The 15038-nt window shown below is 43.0% G+C and overlaps 1 protein-coding gene across 15 annotated transcripts in view; it reads left to right on the plus strand.

Annotated features, from left to right (window-relative positions):
* The window catches only part of APBB2 (amyloid beta precursor protein binding family B member 2), a 162904-nt gene that overhangs the window by 104668 nt on the left and 43198 nt on the right, over window positions 1–15038 (plus strand). For all 15 annotated transcript variants that reach the window (XM_035112957.3, XM_088658904.1, XM_035112960.3 and 12 more), the window contains 2 exons: window positions 8104–8250; window positions 8994–9121. In XM_035112957.3, coding sequence (XP_034968848.3) covers window positions 8104–8250; window positions 8994–9121 — 275 coding nt within the window. The remainder of the gene's footprint in view (window positions 1–8103; window positions 8251–8993; window positions 9122–15038) is intronic.

Here is a 15038-nt window from a genome sequence, read left to right on the forward strand (position 1 = left end):
TGTTTTTCTAAACATCTGCTTTGATTCTGTATGGTGGAGGTAATAATAATAATAATAATAATAATAATAATAATAATAATAATAATAAGGTAAAGGGGCCCCTGACCATCAGGTCCAGTCGTGTCCGACTCTGGGGTTGCGGCGCTCATCTCGCTCTATAGGCCGAGGGAGCCGGCGTTTGTCCACAGACAGCTTCTGGGTCATGTGGCCAGCATGACAAAGCTGCTTCTGGCGAACCAGAGCAGCACACGGAAACGCCGTTTACCATCCCGCCGGAGCGGTCCCTATTTATCTACTTGCACTTTGATGTGCTTTCGAACTGCTAGGTTGGCAGGAGCTGGGACCAAGCAACGGGAGCTCACCCCGTTGCAGGGATTCGAACCGCCGACCTTCTGATCAGCAAGCCCTAGACTCTGTGATTTAACCCACAGCGCCACCTGGGCCCCAATAATAATAATAATAAATGTTAATTTGTGAACAGTGTCTTCAATGGAAATGGTGAAATGGGGGAAAATAAAATAAATTATGTTTGGACCTTTTAGATTAAGTGATTTGAAATTTTAATGAGATAAAAGAATCCGAGGACTTCTTGAAGATAAGAGCTACTTTTAAATCTGGTCCAGTCAAGTAAAATGAATATCTTTTTGGTTCACCACAGAAGTAAAGGATCACCTCGTCCCTTCCCGCTCCCCTTTTGCATGTGCAATCTGTTTGACATTTTCTAGTTTTTAATCTTCGTATCAGTGCCAAGGGAAGCTGTTCTAAATATTGTTCAGTCTAGCTGGTGTATACGTTTTCTTGCAGTGGGGAAATTGCTTAATCTTCTGCTCCCAGATTGAGGAGTCCTCCAGATTGTGATGCCTGAGTAGTTAATTTTCTGACCTAAATGCAGCTCCTCAGATACATCTTGTTCAGCGTTCTGTAATGAAAGGACTTCTTAAATAATGCAATGGCTTGCATAGAGTGTACCACCCTTTTCCATGTGAAATAAGAGGGGCGTTTTTCTAAAATATATAGTATTTGGTTCCAAATGGGAGATCAGGGCCTACCAAGGGTTTTCCAGAGCAGTGGTTGCATGGGATGGGATTAGGGGGGGGGAGAGAAGTGTAGGTAGCACATTGTTTATGTAACAGTAGTAACAAATACTTCCCATTTATGTAATTATTCAGAGTGTTCAAAGCATTTTACAAAATTGTAGTCTTTCCAACGCCTATAGGTTATCGATGCTGTCCCCATATTATGGAGGACAGCTTCAGTAACCTATATCAGGGGTCAGCAATCTTTTTCAGCTGTCCCTCAGACCATGTGGTGGGCTGGACTGTATTGGGGGTGGTGAACGAATTCCTATGCCCCACAAATAACCCAGAGATGCATTTTAAATAAAAGCACACATTCTACTTATGTAAAAACACCCTGATTCCTGGACCGTCCGTGGGCCGGATTTAGAAGGCGATTGGGCCACATCCAGCCCACGGGCCTTAAGTTGCCTACCCCTGACCTATATTGATGGTTGGCTGCTAAGGCTGAGAATGTGTTGCTTGCCTAAGGTCCCCTTATAAATTCATGGCAGGTTCAGAGGCAAGATTTGAACCTGTGACTTTGTGGCTCACAGCTGTGGGAAGAAATGCACCTCATATGACAGACATTTCACAGTAAATAGCACCTCTCTATCTTTTTCTTCCGACTAAATACTCTTACTTCTGATGGTAAGAGCTGTTCAACAGTGGAATAGACGCCCCCCGAGAGGTGGTGGTTTTTAAGCAGAGGTTGCCTGGCCTTCAGTCATGGACGCTTTGCTTGGCATTCGTGCATTGCAGGGAGCTGGATTAGATGACCTTCGGGGTCCCTTCCAACTCCTTGCTGTACCCATCACTGGAGCCAATTGTCTCAGTAAATTGGTTTTGTCAATTGGCTTTTTTTTTTTGGTGAAGAATGTATCAATCTGATGTGCAGAGATCTTTCCCATTCTAATTGATTCAGGAGGGTTCTCGAAGCTTCTCTGTGTGATACAAGCTGGAGGTTTTTAGCCAACAAGCAAGTTTCTATTCTGCCTAGAAAACCGGCAGAATGTCCCTGATTGTTTGGGTTATTCCTTCGGAGAAGCTGAACAGCTAGCTTGGACTGGTTCAGCTATCTCTTTCTGCCAAGGTAATGCTGACTATAATAAGAAGACTGTTAGGTTTTTCCTTTAATACTGATGTGGTCAATGGTGCTACACAGAGATGTGTGCTTGTAACCTTGATCTGAATATTAGCACACCTGTGAGCTTTTGCTAATTTGAATAATGAAGGAAGAGTTTGCTTACTGTAATGCGATTGGGTAATTGACTAGTTTGAATTCTGTATTTAAGCTACTCAAATGGTTCATGGTTGTGGTGGTGATGTATTGTGAAATGAGAGGAATGGAGTAGAGGAGTGTGTTGTATATAATTGTAAATAAAAGCAAGCAAAGATACCGAAGACGACTTTGTTATTTCGTCGACCCTGCCGCTGTTGCCACTCGGTTGGTGCGTATTGCCCAACAAAGACCAGAAGGAGTTTCAACTTTCTGTCTTTCTTTTCTTCTGGTGTAGTGTTCTGTACAAAGTATGCTTAGTGTTAAGGTTTTAATCTTATTGTAAGTTATGGTTAGTTTAAGTTAGGTCTGCTGTAACTGAAATTCTTATGGACAGTGCCAATCCTGAATGTTGTAAACCGCTTTGAGATTTTTCTTAAAAATATAAAGCGGTATAGAAATTTAAAAATAAATAAATGTATTGGATTTGTGACCATTATGCTCATTTGTCTTCAGTAGCAGTAGTACACTCTGCAGGATGAAATACAGTTGCCTCTGGTCTATTTTGGGGGAATCCTGCAACGTGCGAAGTCTTTTTTACTCCGCTAACTATACATTGGAATTCTGCTCTGCATCAATTTGAGTAGAATTCTTGTCAGGTTTGGCCCTGTTTCCTCTTCCTGGAGGTGATTGAGGAGGGAGACAAAGAGATGCAGTTTCCTGTTGCCGCTACTCATCTCCTGCAACCAGGCCCCATTATCTCAGCCATTACTGAACTTGTTCAGTCTTATTACTCCCCCCCCCCCCTCAAGCTCAAAGCTAACTGGGCAAATGAAAACCAATATTTCTGTTTGGTAGAACTGCATGCAGGATACTTTACCAGGTAGATAAATAACGTTACCAAGAAATCAAGGGCTTGTATCTATATTGCATTGCAGTAATGGTAATGGGAAAAGAAGACGTTCTGGGAGTCATCATGTGAGCCACCCTTATGCCACAGGTAGATTTTTTTTGGATTGCCATTGGCTAAACTGCTCGATCCCAAGGGTCTCCCTCCCTGCCATTGGCTGAGCTGCTCAACTCCTAAAGAAGCAAAGCCTACCTCCACCCCCAAATGCCTAGGGAAGGAAGGTTGCAGGTGGCCAGTTAAAAAAGTGCAGAACCGCACACAGTGATTTGGAAAAATCGGCCAGATTATCAGCTGCAGGGCTCCATTTTAAATTTAAAGTGGAACACTTTAAAGATGTAAAGCTAAAACACTAACCTTCAGTTCAGCAGTACTGGGAATTCCCTAGGCTTGCTAACCATCTGTCTTCAAGTATTCTGGCTCTGAAAATGTTTCGAGGGTTCCTTTCCTTGCATTCCAGCTCTCCACCCCATGGCAGATACATACATACCTATCGTATAGCTATGCAATGTGGACAGGCATCTGTAGCCAGAACTGCAGCTAAAATCACTCAACGTCCTGCAGGATTGCTGAATTCATAGTGCATGCTAGATACTGGCAACAGTATAGCTTGTTAGTCACAGGGGGGCAGCAGTAGTGAAGAATTAAGAATATGCTCTGTATTTTACATGATTCACAACAGTAATGCAAAATGGATAGATATTTATTATTCTGTAGCAGTCTGAGAACCAAACCGCTCAATCCTATGCTGCCCAAGGAAATGGGGAGGGGGGGGGGAGGTTCCAGTATTTTATATATATTTATTAACATCCATATACCGCCTTTTCTCCCAAGATGCTCAAGGTGGTGTAGATGGTCCTGCTCCCCATTTAGCCTCACAACAACCCTGCCAAGTAGGTTAGGCTGAGAGAGTGACTGGCCCAAGGTCGCCCAGTGAGCTTCACGGCCAAACGGGGATTTGAACCCGAGTCTCCCAGGTCCTAGTCCAACACTCTTAACTGTTATGGCACACTGGCTTCTGAATGCATAGTTAGGCATGCTTCTGGTAATATTGACAATGCCCAGAGTGTTTACATTTTAAAACTCAATATTTTTGCGGATCTTGCTGATATACTAGAACCGGTCGATATGTTGGAAAATCTACACATCTAAATAAAATTGACCTCTAAGGACGTAATTCACATCTTCACTGGGCTGTGTGGAAGCAGCTGCCACCGGAAGTGACAGTGTAGGCATGCTGGGCAAATCCGCAGCCATGCCTTGTTGCTAACATATCAACACCACTAAGATTCCTACAACCAACACCTCCCTGTCAGGAGCTGGGGGGGCGGGATGGCAGACATTCCCTCCACGAATAAACACAAGGTAACTGCATTGCTAGTCTTTCCTCCAGAGCACAATAACCAAAATTAATACCAACGATTTGTGAAAATAATGGTTCCAAAAAGTAAAAAACAAACAAAAACCGACTACCCTTCAGAATGCTGCAAACATTTGTCGTGACAACCGATGACATTCTCTCTGCTGATTCTCAGCTTCCCACCATTATCTGATTGACCCATATGCTTGCAAGAAAACCATAGGCGGTGCTGTCAGGCAGCTTTAGCACATGGGAAATTATTTCCATATTCTGTCCTATGCTTCTCATTCCAGCGCACCATTAGCAGATGGGATTGCAGGAGGCACCTAAAGGAACAAGCTTTCTGCATTTTTCCTAATGGCTTCTGCATGTCAGATGATCTGCTCATTGTCCTCCAAATATTTATTTTTATTACACCACCACTGAGCCAGCTTTCTATTGCAGCGAGAGTATCTGAGCATTGCAGTTTACACCGATATGGGCACCTTTGCCCTCATCTCCTCACACCAAAGAGCCAGACAAATGAAACATATTGTAAGCAATAACGTGTATACTATCGTTTAAAGCCATGGTTCCCAATGTTGGGCAGACACCCCACAGGGGGGCAGTTTGATTTTTAAGGGGGGGGGATTAGAGAATGAGTTATTAACAGTAAATGGCCTTTTAGGCTTCCTCCACGTGAATAGGACTTCACTTTTTGAATAATAAGAATTATATGTCACAGGGTGGGGGTATCAGAATTTTAAAGATGCTTAGGTGGGGCGTAGCCAAAGAAAGGTTGGGAACCATGGGTTTAAAGCTTCCAAAAGACAACTTCAGTCCAGTTGAATGTGGCCTAATGGAAGCAGCTACTCTCTCCCCACCTTGCTGGGTTTTTAAAATTTATTTGAGAGCTGAAGGTAAGGAAGGAGTTATAAGCATCCGTCTCGAGAAACAGTGAGTACGCCACCAGGAGTGAAGTTAAAGGGCTGGAGAATCGCAGTGGCTGCAGAGACCAGTAATTCGTAACCAGTCTCCTGTGTTGTTTTTGCTGCGTTAGCACCACCAAAGTGAACTCCCTGGGGCACAAGCCTAGGCAGTGGGCATGGAAGTCCTGGGCTGCCCAGATGACTAAGACTCCGCTCTTGGCCTCGCTGGTCCAAAGGAAAGCAGAGCAATATGTTTGACACCAGTTTAGCTGCAGGAGTTGCCGGAAGGAGGTATACAAGGGACGCCACTTAGGATTTGTGTAGGGTTTACTCCTTAGCCTCTTCCTCTCCCAAAGATGAGTTTTGCTTCTCCTACATGGGTTACTTTCCCAGGTTGACAATCCCCATTTGCCCCTAGGCAGTAGGGGCAAGAAAATAAGAGTGGGTTGAAAGGGTTTTGATTTCTTTGAAATACTTCTTTAAATTATCCATATTTTCCTTTGTTCTCTCAGTCTATGCTCCACCAGTACATGTATAATTTCTTGGAATTTTACAGTTTGAAGAAATAACCAGTTTTGTCATAAACCATATATGAGTTTTCTATTTTTGCTGCAACAGACTATTAAGAGTCCTTAAAGACCAAGTAATTTATTTATTATTCCAGAAAAGCTTATGATGTAATCAATAAATTTGTTAGTTGCCTCCCTGCCACAGGACTCTTTGTAGTAAGCCATGGTTACTAATAATATACTATATAACATTTTTCTCTCACTTACCAAAGGAGCCATATGTCTTCAGTAGACAGTTTTCCCAAGCTGCGGCGACTGCATTAGTTCGGCTTCCTTCCATTTTTATCATTTATAATGAACTGTCATGTGTTGTAAAAGATTGTGACAGGTGTCTCATATAAGTCCAGTTCTCTCAAATGCAATTTCATTTGCAATTTGTAGTTCTTTGTCCGGCTGTCCTTGTAAAGTGTATTATAAAATGTTAAGTTTTCATATGAAAAGCAAGGTTTGCAATACTGGAGTCCCTGGGTGGGTGTCTCAGGGCCATAGGATTATTTTAGATCACCCTCTCAGAGTTCTTTGGTAAAGGCAAAAGGCAGGCAGGGCAGAGGAGGGGAAGCATAGATTCAAAGGATTCTTAGCCTTTCAAGCATGCACCTGAAACAGGGAGAGGCATATACCAGGCTGGAGCTGGTGTATGCATTGGAAACCACAAAAGGGAAACATCCCAGAAAGGGCAAAGGGATAGAAAAACACCTCTTCTACTCTGCCAGGGTGAGCTTGGCAAGGCAGTGGAAAAGATGGTTTCCCCACCTTTGGATCTCTCTCCCTGAATGTATTGCTCATGTGTTTCTTTAAAACACGGATGTGAGAGCTCCCCAATCAGTGTTAGGAACTGAGATATGAAAGCTAGGAGCTACGTGGCACCTTAAACCTAGGTTATGGGCGCAACAACAGAATGTCTGGGCGTGCTTACAAGAATAAAAAGCTGAAAATGAATGAACTGCAGCTAAAATTAATGAACTGCAGCTAAAATCCTTATGTTCATTTTTCACATGGTCTAGTCCAGGGACGTCCAACTTCAAAGAGACTGTGATCTACTCCCAGAAAAAAAACTGGCAGTGATCTACCGGGGGGGGGGTTCAGAGTTGTTGAGCTTGGGGGGGGCAGACCAAAGTTCTTGAGCTTTTTATAGGGCAGGCAGGCAAAAATTCACTCGCCAAATAAAAAAACAGGCAGTGTTAACTCTGTCTTCCCTTTTAGCAATTGTGCGCAGATAAAGGACACAGCAAGAGGGCGGGGGCAGATACATTCATTATACAGTTCTTCTTCCCCAGCGAACAGAAATGAGCCTGCGATCAACCACTATCACCCGGGGATCAACCTGTCGATCACGGTTGACCAGTTGGACATCCCTGATCTAGTCTTTCCCCTGCCAATCCTCTTCTCCAGTCTCCAGAGAGTAGCTGGAAGTGGAGAGGCAGAAAAAGATTGTCCTCTCCTTCCACTCTGCAGTTATAATCTGAAATCTTAGGCGAAGTACTGCACCTAGAACTCATAAACTGTTCACCCTAATGAATTCCCTGTCGCAAAATACTTCTAGAACAATGAGAGTTCCGGACACTGCTCCCAATCCCAGATTGTCATTGCCATCTCAAATGGGTAGGGCTTTTTGCTGTCCTGACACTGTTTTCCCAGCAGTGTTAGAAACTCCGATATATAAGCTTGGTGCCAAATGGCTCCTGAAACCAGGGTTACAGACGCCAAAATGGAATGCTTAGTTGTCATTTTGGGGCCAAACGGCTCGAAAGTTGTATTTTTTGTTCTAGTGGTTCAGCAATAAAATGGCTAGGAAAGCTAAGCAGGTTCCAGAATGGCTTCAAATCGATTGGGGGGGGAGAGATGTTGAAATTCCTGTATTGCTAGCGGGGTTGGACTAGATGACCCTTAGGGTACCCTCCAATTCTGCAATTCTATGATTCTACTCTCAACTTGCCTTGCTGAGCAAAAGATGACAACAGTATAAAGGCTTGACCGGCTGTCCTCAACATAAATGTGGGTTTACATAAAATAAAATATGACACAATCGTGTGGAGGCCATTAAGATCTAAAACGTCAACACTCCTTTTCATTATTCTTTTACAGTGCTTTGCGGTTCGTTCTTTGGGATGGGTAGAAATGGCAGAGGAAGATTTGGCTCCTGGGAAAAGCAGCGTTGCTGTGAACAATTGCATCCGACAGCTCTCTTATTGTAAAAACGATATACGGGACACGGTTGGCATTTGGGGAGAGGTAAGAAATCTCTCTTGTCTTATCATACTTCCCAGTTCTCTAGTGGCACCTGGTTTTTTCTGTTCTTTCATATTTCAGCAAAAGCAGCCACTGTTGAGAAAGAAGAAGGAAGTAAAACAGCTAGTTTAGAGCAATGGCTTTGTTTGCTCGGGCAAGGAAAAAGAAGGTGCCTCTGAGTCAGCCATGGCTGCTCTTTCCTTGCCCAAAGTGCAGGACAAGTTTAAGTGCTTTGAAGGGCCTCCTCGGTTGTGTCCCCCTGTAATCAGAGGCCAGTATGGTTACAGGGGGGCTCAGTACCTGTGGCCTCTTGAGTTAAAAAGGTTTTATAAAAACGCAAGAATTACAAGCATCCCTTGTAGTCCAAGGGTGTAAGCTCACCCTTGTTGGTCATTTCAAGCATTTGTTATCCAGAGATAAACTGCTTCTAAACTTGGAGCATATCACAGCAACTGCCGATTCCCCCCCCCCCCAAATGATTTTGCCTTACTCTTAGCAGACATGATAGTAATTTATAAATTAAGGATGCATTGCATGAGATGGTGCTTTCTTTAGCCCTCCTTTCTCATATTATATGGAAGGGTGGAAGATACTTTAAGTGGGTGGAGGAAGGCTTAAGCATCACGTAAATGCCTTTCCTAGTAGCATCTTGCGTGGTGGGGCAAAGCCACCTGAATTAGCATTACATAGGGGCAAACACTTGGTTGAGTGAGTAACAGATTATAGCTGTTTTTGCTCTTGATTAGGGAAAGGACATGTATCTTATCCTGGAGAACGACATGCTAAATTTGGTTGACCCCATGGATCGCAGTATTCTTCATTCACAGCCCATCGTAAGCATCCGAGTCTGGGGTGTAGGCCGTGACAATGGCCGGTGAGTTTGGAATACATTTATTCTATGGTGTTAAAATCTGCTTCTGTAGAATGTTTGCATTCTAGATGAAACACAGCACCCTTGTAATAAGTTTTGTCTTTTATCGCTTCTGTCATATAGTTCACAAAAATGGTTTTTTTTCTTTTTTAACATCTTTATTGAAAGTTCAAAAAGTACAGTACATAATTATATGTGCACTAAACATGGTGAGACGTAAATAAAAGAGAGAGAGAAAAAAAGAGAAACAGGACCCGTGTAGAAGGGGAAATAAAGAGGGGAGGGTAGAAAAACCCAAAACTGTATACTTTACAAGGTTGGTATTGTGCTTCACCAGATCTTAACCTATTACAGTATTTGTAAGAATGGATTCCAAATATTATTGAATTAGTCCATGGCAAGTCTGCGTTTATATGCAAGTTGTTCATATGTTGCGAGTTCGCGTAAGGCTTCAATCCGGTCGTGGAAAGGAGCCGCAATTTTATTTTTCCAATCCATCAGTCTCAGTCTTTTTGCTATGGTCAGGGCATGGAGAGTCCACTCATATTGTCCTTTTGTAAGGTTCCATGTGCTGGGTATATAATTCAAGAGGATATTTTGTTCTGTCGATGTAAGGTTGTTCCGTAGAGTTCTGTTGATAGTTTCAATTACCTTTTGCCAAAAATATTTAAATAAAGGACACTGAAAAATGATATTTTAGAGAAGCATTATCCCTATTGCATCTCCAACAGTTAGATACCACCAAAAGTTTTTTTTTCCCCTGACGGTGACAATTCATCTTGTAAAATAATTTTTGTAGCATGTAGGTCTTTTTTAAAAGCAACACACAATCAGAGATATACATCTAAGAATGGAGCTCGATAAAGGGAAGTTCTCAAAATTTGTGTCTTCCATCAACAGCACTAGAAATATATTTTAAAATTATTTAAAAGCCATATGTTAATACAACCATTGTGTGCAACGGAGTCCCAGTTTCTCCATCTCCTATGTCAAGGGTGGGAACTGGATCCTTACTTCCCCAAGTCGCCATGGGCCAAATTTTGATATGGCCCACCTAGGAAGCCCAGTGCTTGGGACCACTCATCAGCTGAGTGTCGGCGCTTATAGAAGCCAGGTGTGCAGTGCTTCTGAAACTCCGTCAGTCATCTGACCAGTAGGACTTTGGAAACTCCATTTGGCACAGCTGCCTTTTTACCTCCACTCACCTGCAAAGTACCCAGAGTGGTTGTAATTTGTATTAGAGGGTGCTTAACCCTTTCCTGTCATTCACTTTCGTTTTGAAACTCTTCTCTCCTGCCCCTTTCCAGCAGCTGTTTGTACCCCGCATTGATTTGTGTTTGCTCCAGTTTGTGTTTGAGCTAGACATGGGCTTAGAACATTGGTTGGTGGAAAAGCAGCTTGGGGTAGAGGGGTGAGTTTCAGAAGAAATAAGTATATAGTGGCACCTTGGTTCTCAAACGGCTTGGCTCCCTCACAAATTGGCTCCCGAACACCGCAAACTCGGAAGTAAATGTTCCAGTTTGCAAACGTTTTTCAGAAGCCGAATGTCCGACGCGGCTTCCGCTTGAGTGCAGGAAGCTCCTGCAGCCAATCAGAAGCCGCGCCTTGGTTTTTTAACTGTTTCAGGAGTCGAACGGACTCCCGGAACGGATTAAGTTGTCTGTGGACAAACGCCGGCTCCCTCAGCCTGAAAGCGAGATGAGCGCCGCAACCCCACGGTCACCTTTGACTGGACTTAACCGTCCATCGGTTCTTTACCTTTTACCTATGTCAGACAGATGCTCTCCCTGTAACATATTTAGAGTAGTGCAAATGACCCCTACTTTTTGCTGCTGTTAAGTCTTGTTGAATTATTTCGGCTTTCATTTGAAATGTCTCCTGCTTTTTGCCCGAAGAAGAGCCTCCAGATTCACCAGAATTTACTAAAGAGAGTTGCTTGAATAGGCCTGCAAGCATAGCCTAGAGCCATGACTGGTTCCTTAAAGTCTCTGGCCTGAAATTAAAGACAGGTGTCCAGCAAATAGAGGAAGGAAAGGGGTGGGAACTTCTGATGCCTGCTTGTTGCCTCGGGGTATTAGTATAAGGAGAAAAAAGTTGTGTTTGAGAGAGTGGCTTAACATGCCTGGATGGAAGAGGCAGAGGGAGACTAGGAAGGCTAAATTTAGAATTAACCAATTAGAACAAGCCTTTCCATTATATTTTGTGGACTCCCTCTTATGTGAATATAGCTGCGCACATGACTCTTTCTGGCAAGTTAGATATTTGGTGACCAAGGACAGAAGCATGACAAACAGCAAGGCCCCTGGGTATGGGAACCGGAGCCTCTGCCACGAGCAGCTGCTACGTGGCAGAACAAGGGAGACAAATTGCATCAGTGATGTGCTCGGTGGGGGGGAAGGATGTGCTTAGCCTTTCTCCTGCCTACTGCTTTGAACAGCAGAGAGTCGCTTTTGAACATCTCACATGGCCCTTGCTAGCGAAAGGGTTCTCTCCTGTTCATTGCCAGGTAGACAAGAATTATTATGACTAATGCAGCAGCTCCTACATCTTGAATATCAAGTTATTTGAAAGTCATTGCTATCTTGAGGTCCTTGGAATTTTTGATTTATTTATTTTTAATCGGACTCCTCCCTTGTAGTAATTTATTTGGTTGGATTTCTCTTTGGAAGATGAAAAGCCTTTTAAGGGTACCTGACCAGATGATTTTCTAAGCCTTGTGCTAATGAAAGATGGATGAAAAACAGAGATCTACTGATGGGAGTTTAATCTAAGGGTATGCCTGCTAAAGCACGAGGCAGAAAAGCCTTCTGGGAGATTAATAATTCTCTCGGCACACACTAGGCTGTTATCTAGGACTCCAGCATTAACTCCTTTTTACCACAGTAGCTTGGTAAGAAAACGCTTCGTGATTTACGCCAGTGTTTTCCAACCAAGGGGCCCAGGATATTCCTTTTTAAAAAATATTTTTATTTTCCAAAAATTTTGATAACAACATTTTTACATTCCATTGTTCACCAAATTCATCTTGTTTGACTTCCTCCCCCCGTCCTGGCTTCCAAATTTAATCAATCATCATCTTCCATATCATAATTTTTTCTCTATAAATTTCAAATCTTAATTGATAAATAAATTGTTCAAATTTATCCCGTCATTAATGTTACAACAACCCTGCTAATGTTTTAACATATTTGCAGTGTTCTTTAACATATTCTATAACTTTTATCCAATTGTGTGAAAATTTCTTCTCATTTTGTTGCCTGATCCTCATGGTAAGTTTTGCCATTTCCGCATAGTCTATCATCTTCCTTATCCATCCTTGCTTCGTCAGTGTACCTTCTTCTTTCCATTTTTGAGCAAACAATATTCTCACAGCCTGGGCCCAGGATATTCCAAGGAGGTCACAGGTGAAAATTACGTAAATGAAATGGCACAGCATGAGGCATGGGGACCCCAGATGGAAGTGAGAAGAAAAGGGGGGGAATCATTTTTATTTTTAAAAAATCCTGATTGGCCGGCTATCTGTCTGGCCAATCACAAGCAGGTAAGGGAGCGGCCCACCAGGAGGTGGGTTAGCGCTTCTTTTGGCCATGTGCATTTTCTTGGAGCAGTCCTGGTTTGTTTCCAGCGGGAGCTGAGACTCGCATTTTGACCACTGCTTGTAGCTGCTGCCAGTGCTGGGCCTGGTGGCAGCCTGGGCCTGACTCCGCAAGGCATGGGGTGCAATCCACCCCAGCGCCTAGCAGATTGGGGTCTTTGGATGTTGCCGAGGGGCGTAGGGCCCGCCGGCAGTGTCGGCCTGGCTCTGCAAGGCGTGGAGCGAAATCCACTCCAGCACCTAGCAGACCAGGATCTGTTGCTGCTGATTTGCATCTAGTAAATAACTAAGTGTCCACTCAGAAGAAACCCACACTTGAGTTCAGTGGGCCTTACTCCCAGGTAAAGGTGGTGGTGGTGGTGGGGCTATAGTGCTTTATCTAGGCAGCCAAGTCTCCTCCAGATGACAATATCTTTTTGCAACAACTCGTTCACTTATCCACCATGGCCGCTTTTTCTCCCCCAGCTTCCATGCGTGCAACAAATTTTTTTTGGAATGCAAAATTGGCAGGTGGGTATTAGCAAGGAAATGTGGCAGAGCTAAGATCTACTCACACACTGTTCCTTCATCTTTCTCCTCCGTGCTGCGAGCACAAGTGGAAAATTTGCATCCTCCAAAATAGATGTCATGTCCACATTAATCCATCCACCTTCTCCTCCCCCCCCACTCTATCTTTTGCTTCTCATGCACTTGAAAACTAGGTCATAGTCCACTATAGGCCTTGATGGTTTGCTTTATCCCACTGGGGCTTTCTGTTAAAAAAAAGTGACAGTGCAGTCCTCACTTTGCCTTCCTGCTTGCCTCATGGGGCTTGGCTTTTCCTTTAATGTAGAAGTTCTCTCTGGCTCCTGCTTCCCTTTCCCCATAAACCTTTCTGTCAAGCTGGCTCCTGGACAGTTTCTAAAAAGTTTTATTCCCAGAGGTTCGTTGTGCACGTCCTAGGTATTCTCTTTTGTGAACCTGTAGGCGCCAACCCCATAGGGCTGTCTGAGACAGAGGCGTTCGAATAAATCTTACCTGGAAATTAACACAGAACTTGCTCGCATAAGAGGAAACCAGGGATGGAGTGCTAAATAGGCTGGAGTGCTAAATAGAGAGGACTTCTTCTTTTTCCTTTTTTTTACCTCCCTGATTGCAATTAGGATCACAGTCCCTTGAAAAATCGCAGCATGGGAATAAAAATACTTTCCTTACAAGGTGGTTGCATGTATTTCAAGAAGCTCAGGCATATGAAGCGCTCCTAATCACTTAAAAAGCTTTATAGCAATGTTAAGTATTATTGGAATGATTATGGCGTAGCAAAACAATACTCGAGCCATTAAATATATTTAAGTGTCATGTAGCTATATTGAATATATATATATATATATATATATATATATATATATATATATATACAATTTTCTCATTCATTCATTCAATAGTTCTTGCCACATGGTGCTTAGAGCTGAAATACAGTTCTCCCTGGTTCCAATTTTATAGTTTTATTTTTTGCACTCCTAATTTCAAGTGGTTTTGTTTATTCTTGCTGTGTGCTCTTTGTTGAACACAGCTGGGGAGACCTAGAGAATAAAAAGATGGTCCCAGGAAGGAAGAAGAGGGTACAGCCTAAAAGAAATACCACAAAAGTGGGTTTTCTAGAACACTAGAAAACCCAACAGAGGAAAGAAGCGACAGAAAAGCAGCTAAGAAAAATAACTCAGCGGAATTAAAATAATAGGGAATGACAGTGAATAACTGTATGAAACCAAAGCCTAGCACTAAGCTTCTGTTGAAGGAGAAAGCCAGGGAAGAAAATGCAGCAAGGGAAAAACGGGGGAAATTAAACAAGCAAAACAAATGAGAAAATTAAGAATCATGCAACATTTTTCTTTCCTCAATATCAGATGGCTAGTGATTTAAGTCCCAAATGTTAAAATGCCATTATAATCTCCCCCAGAAGTGCAAAATGCCCTTAGAACCCATGATGTCAGTGGAAAGTGGATGTTCAGGGCTCTTTGGGGGACAGCTATCCCATTTTATAGCATCCATGTTTAGCCAACCACAGCGCTCATAGGATTTTCTGTGGCTAGTGCGCAGTATGTGGATTGGGCCCTCCACCTCACCTGCAGAAGAGGAGACAAATTTGCACGCACCAATTTGGTTTATTACACCATGATTGGTTAGACTGAACGCTAGCCTTGTGCCTGCCCATTTTTGTTGAACTGGGTCTCCATATTGAATGCTCACAGATAGTAAAGTATTGTTGCATTCTGCGACATTGATATAAATAATTCAGAACATAGCATAATGATGGGTTGGATTTAGGGGGTGTTGGGTTTTTTG

The sequence above is a fragment of the Zootoca vivipara genome, chromosome Z1 (genome assembly GCF_965207765.1).
Source record: "Zootoca vivipara chromosome Z1, rZooViv2.hap1.1, whole genome shotgun sequence".
Classification (NCBI taxonomy): Eukaryota; Metazoa; Chordata; class Lepidosauria; order Squamata; family Lacertidae; genus Zootoca; species Zootoca vivipara.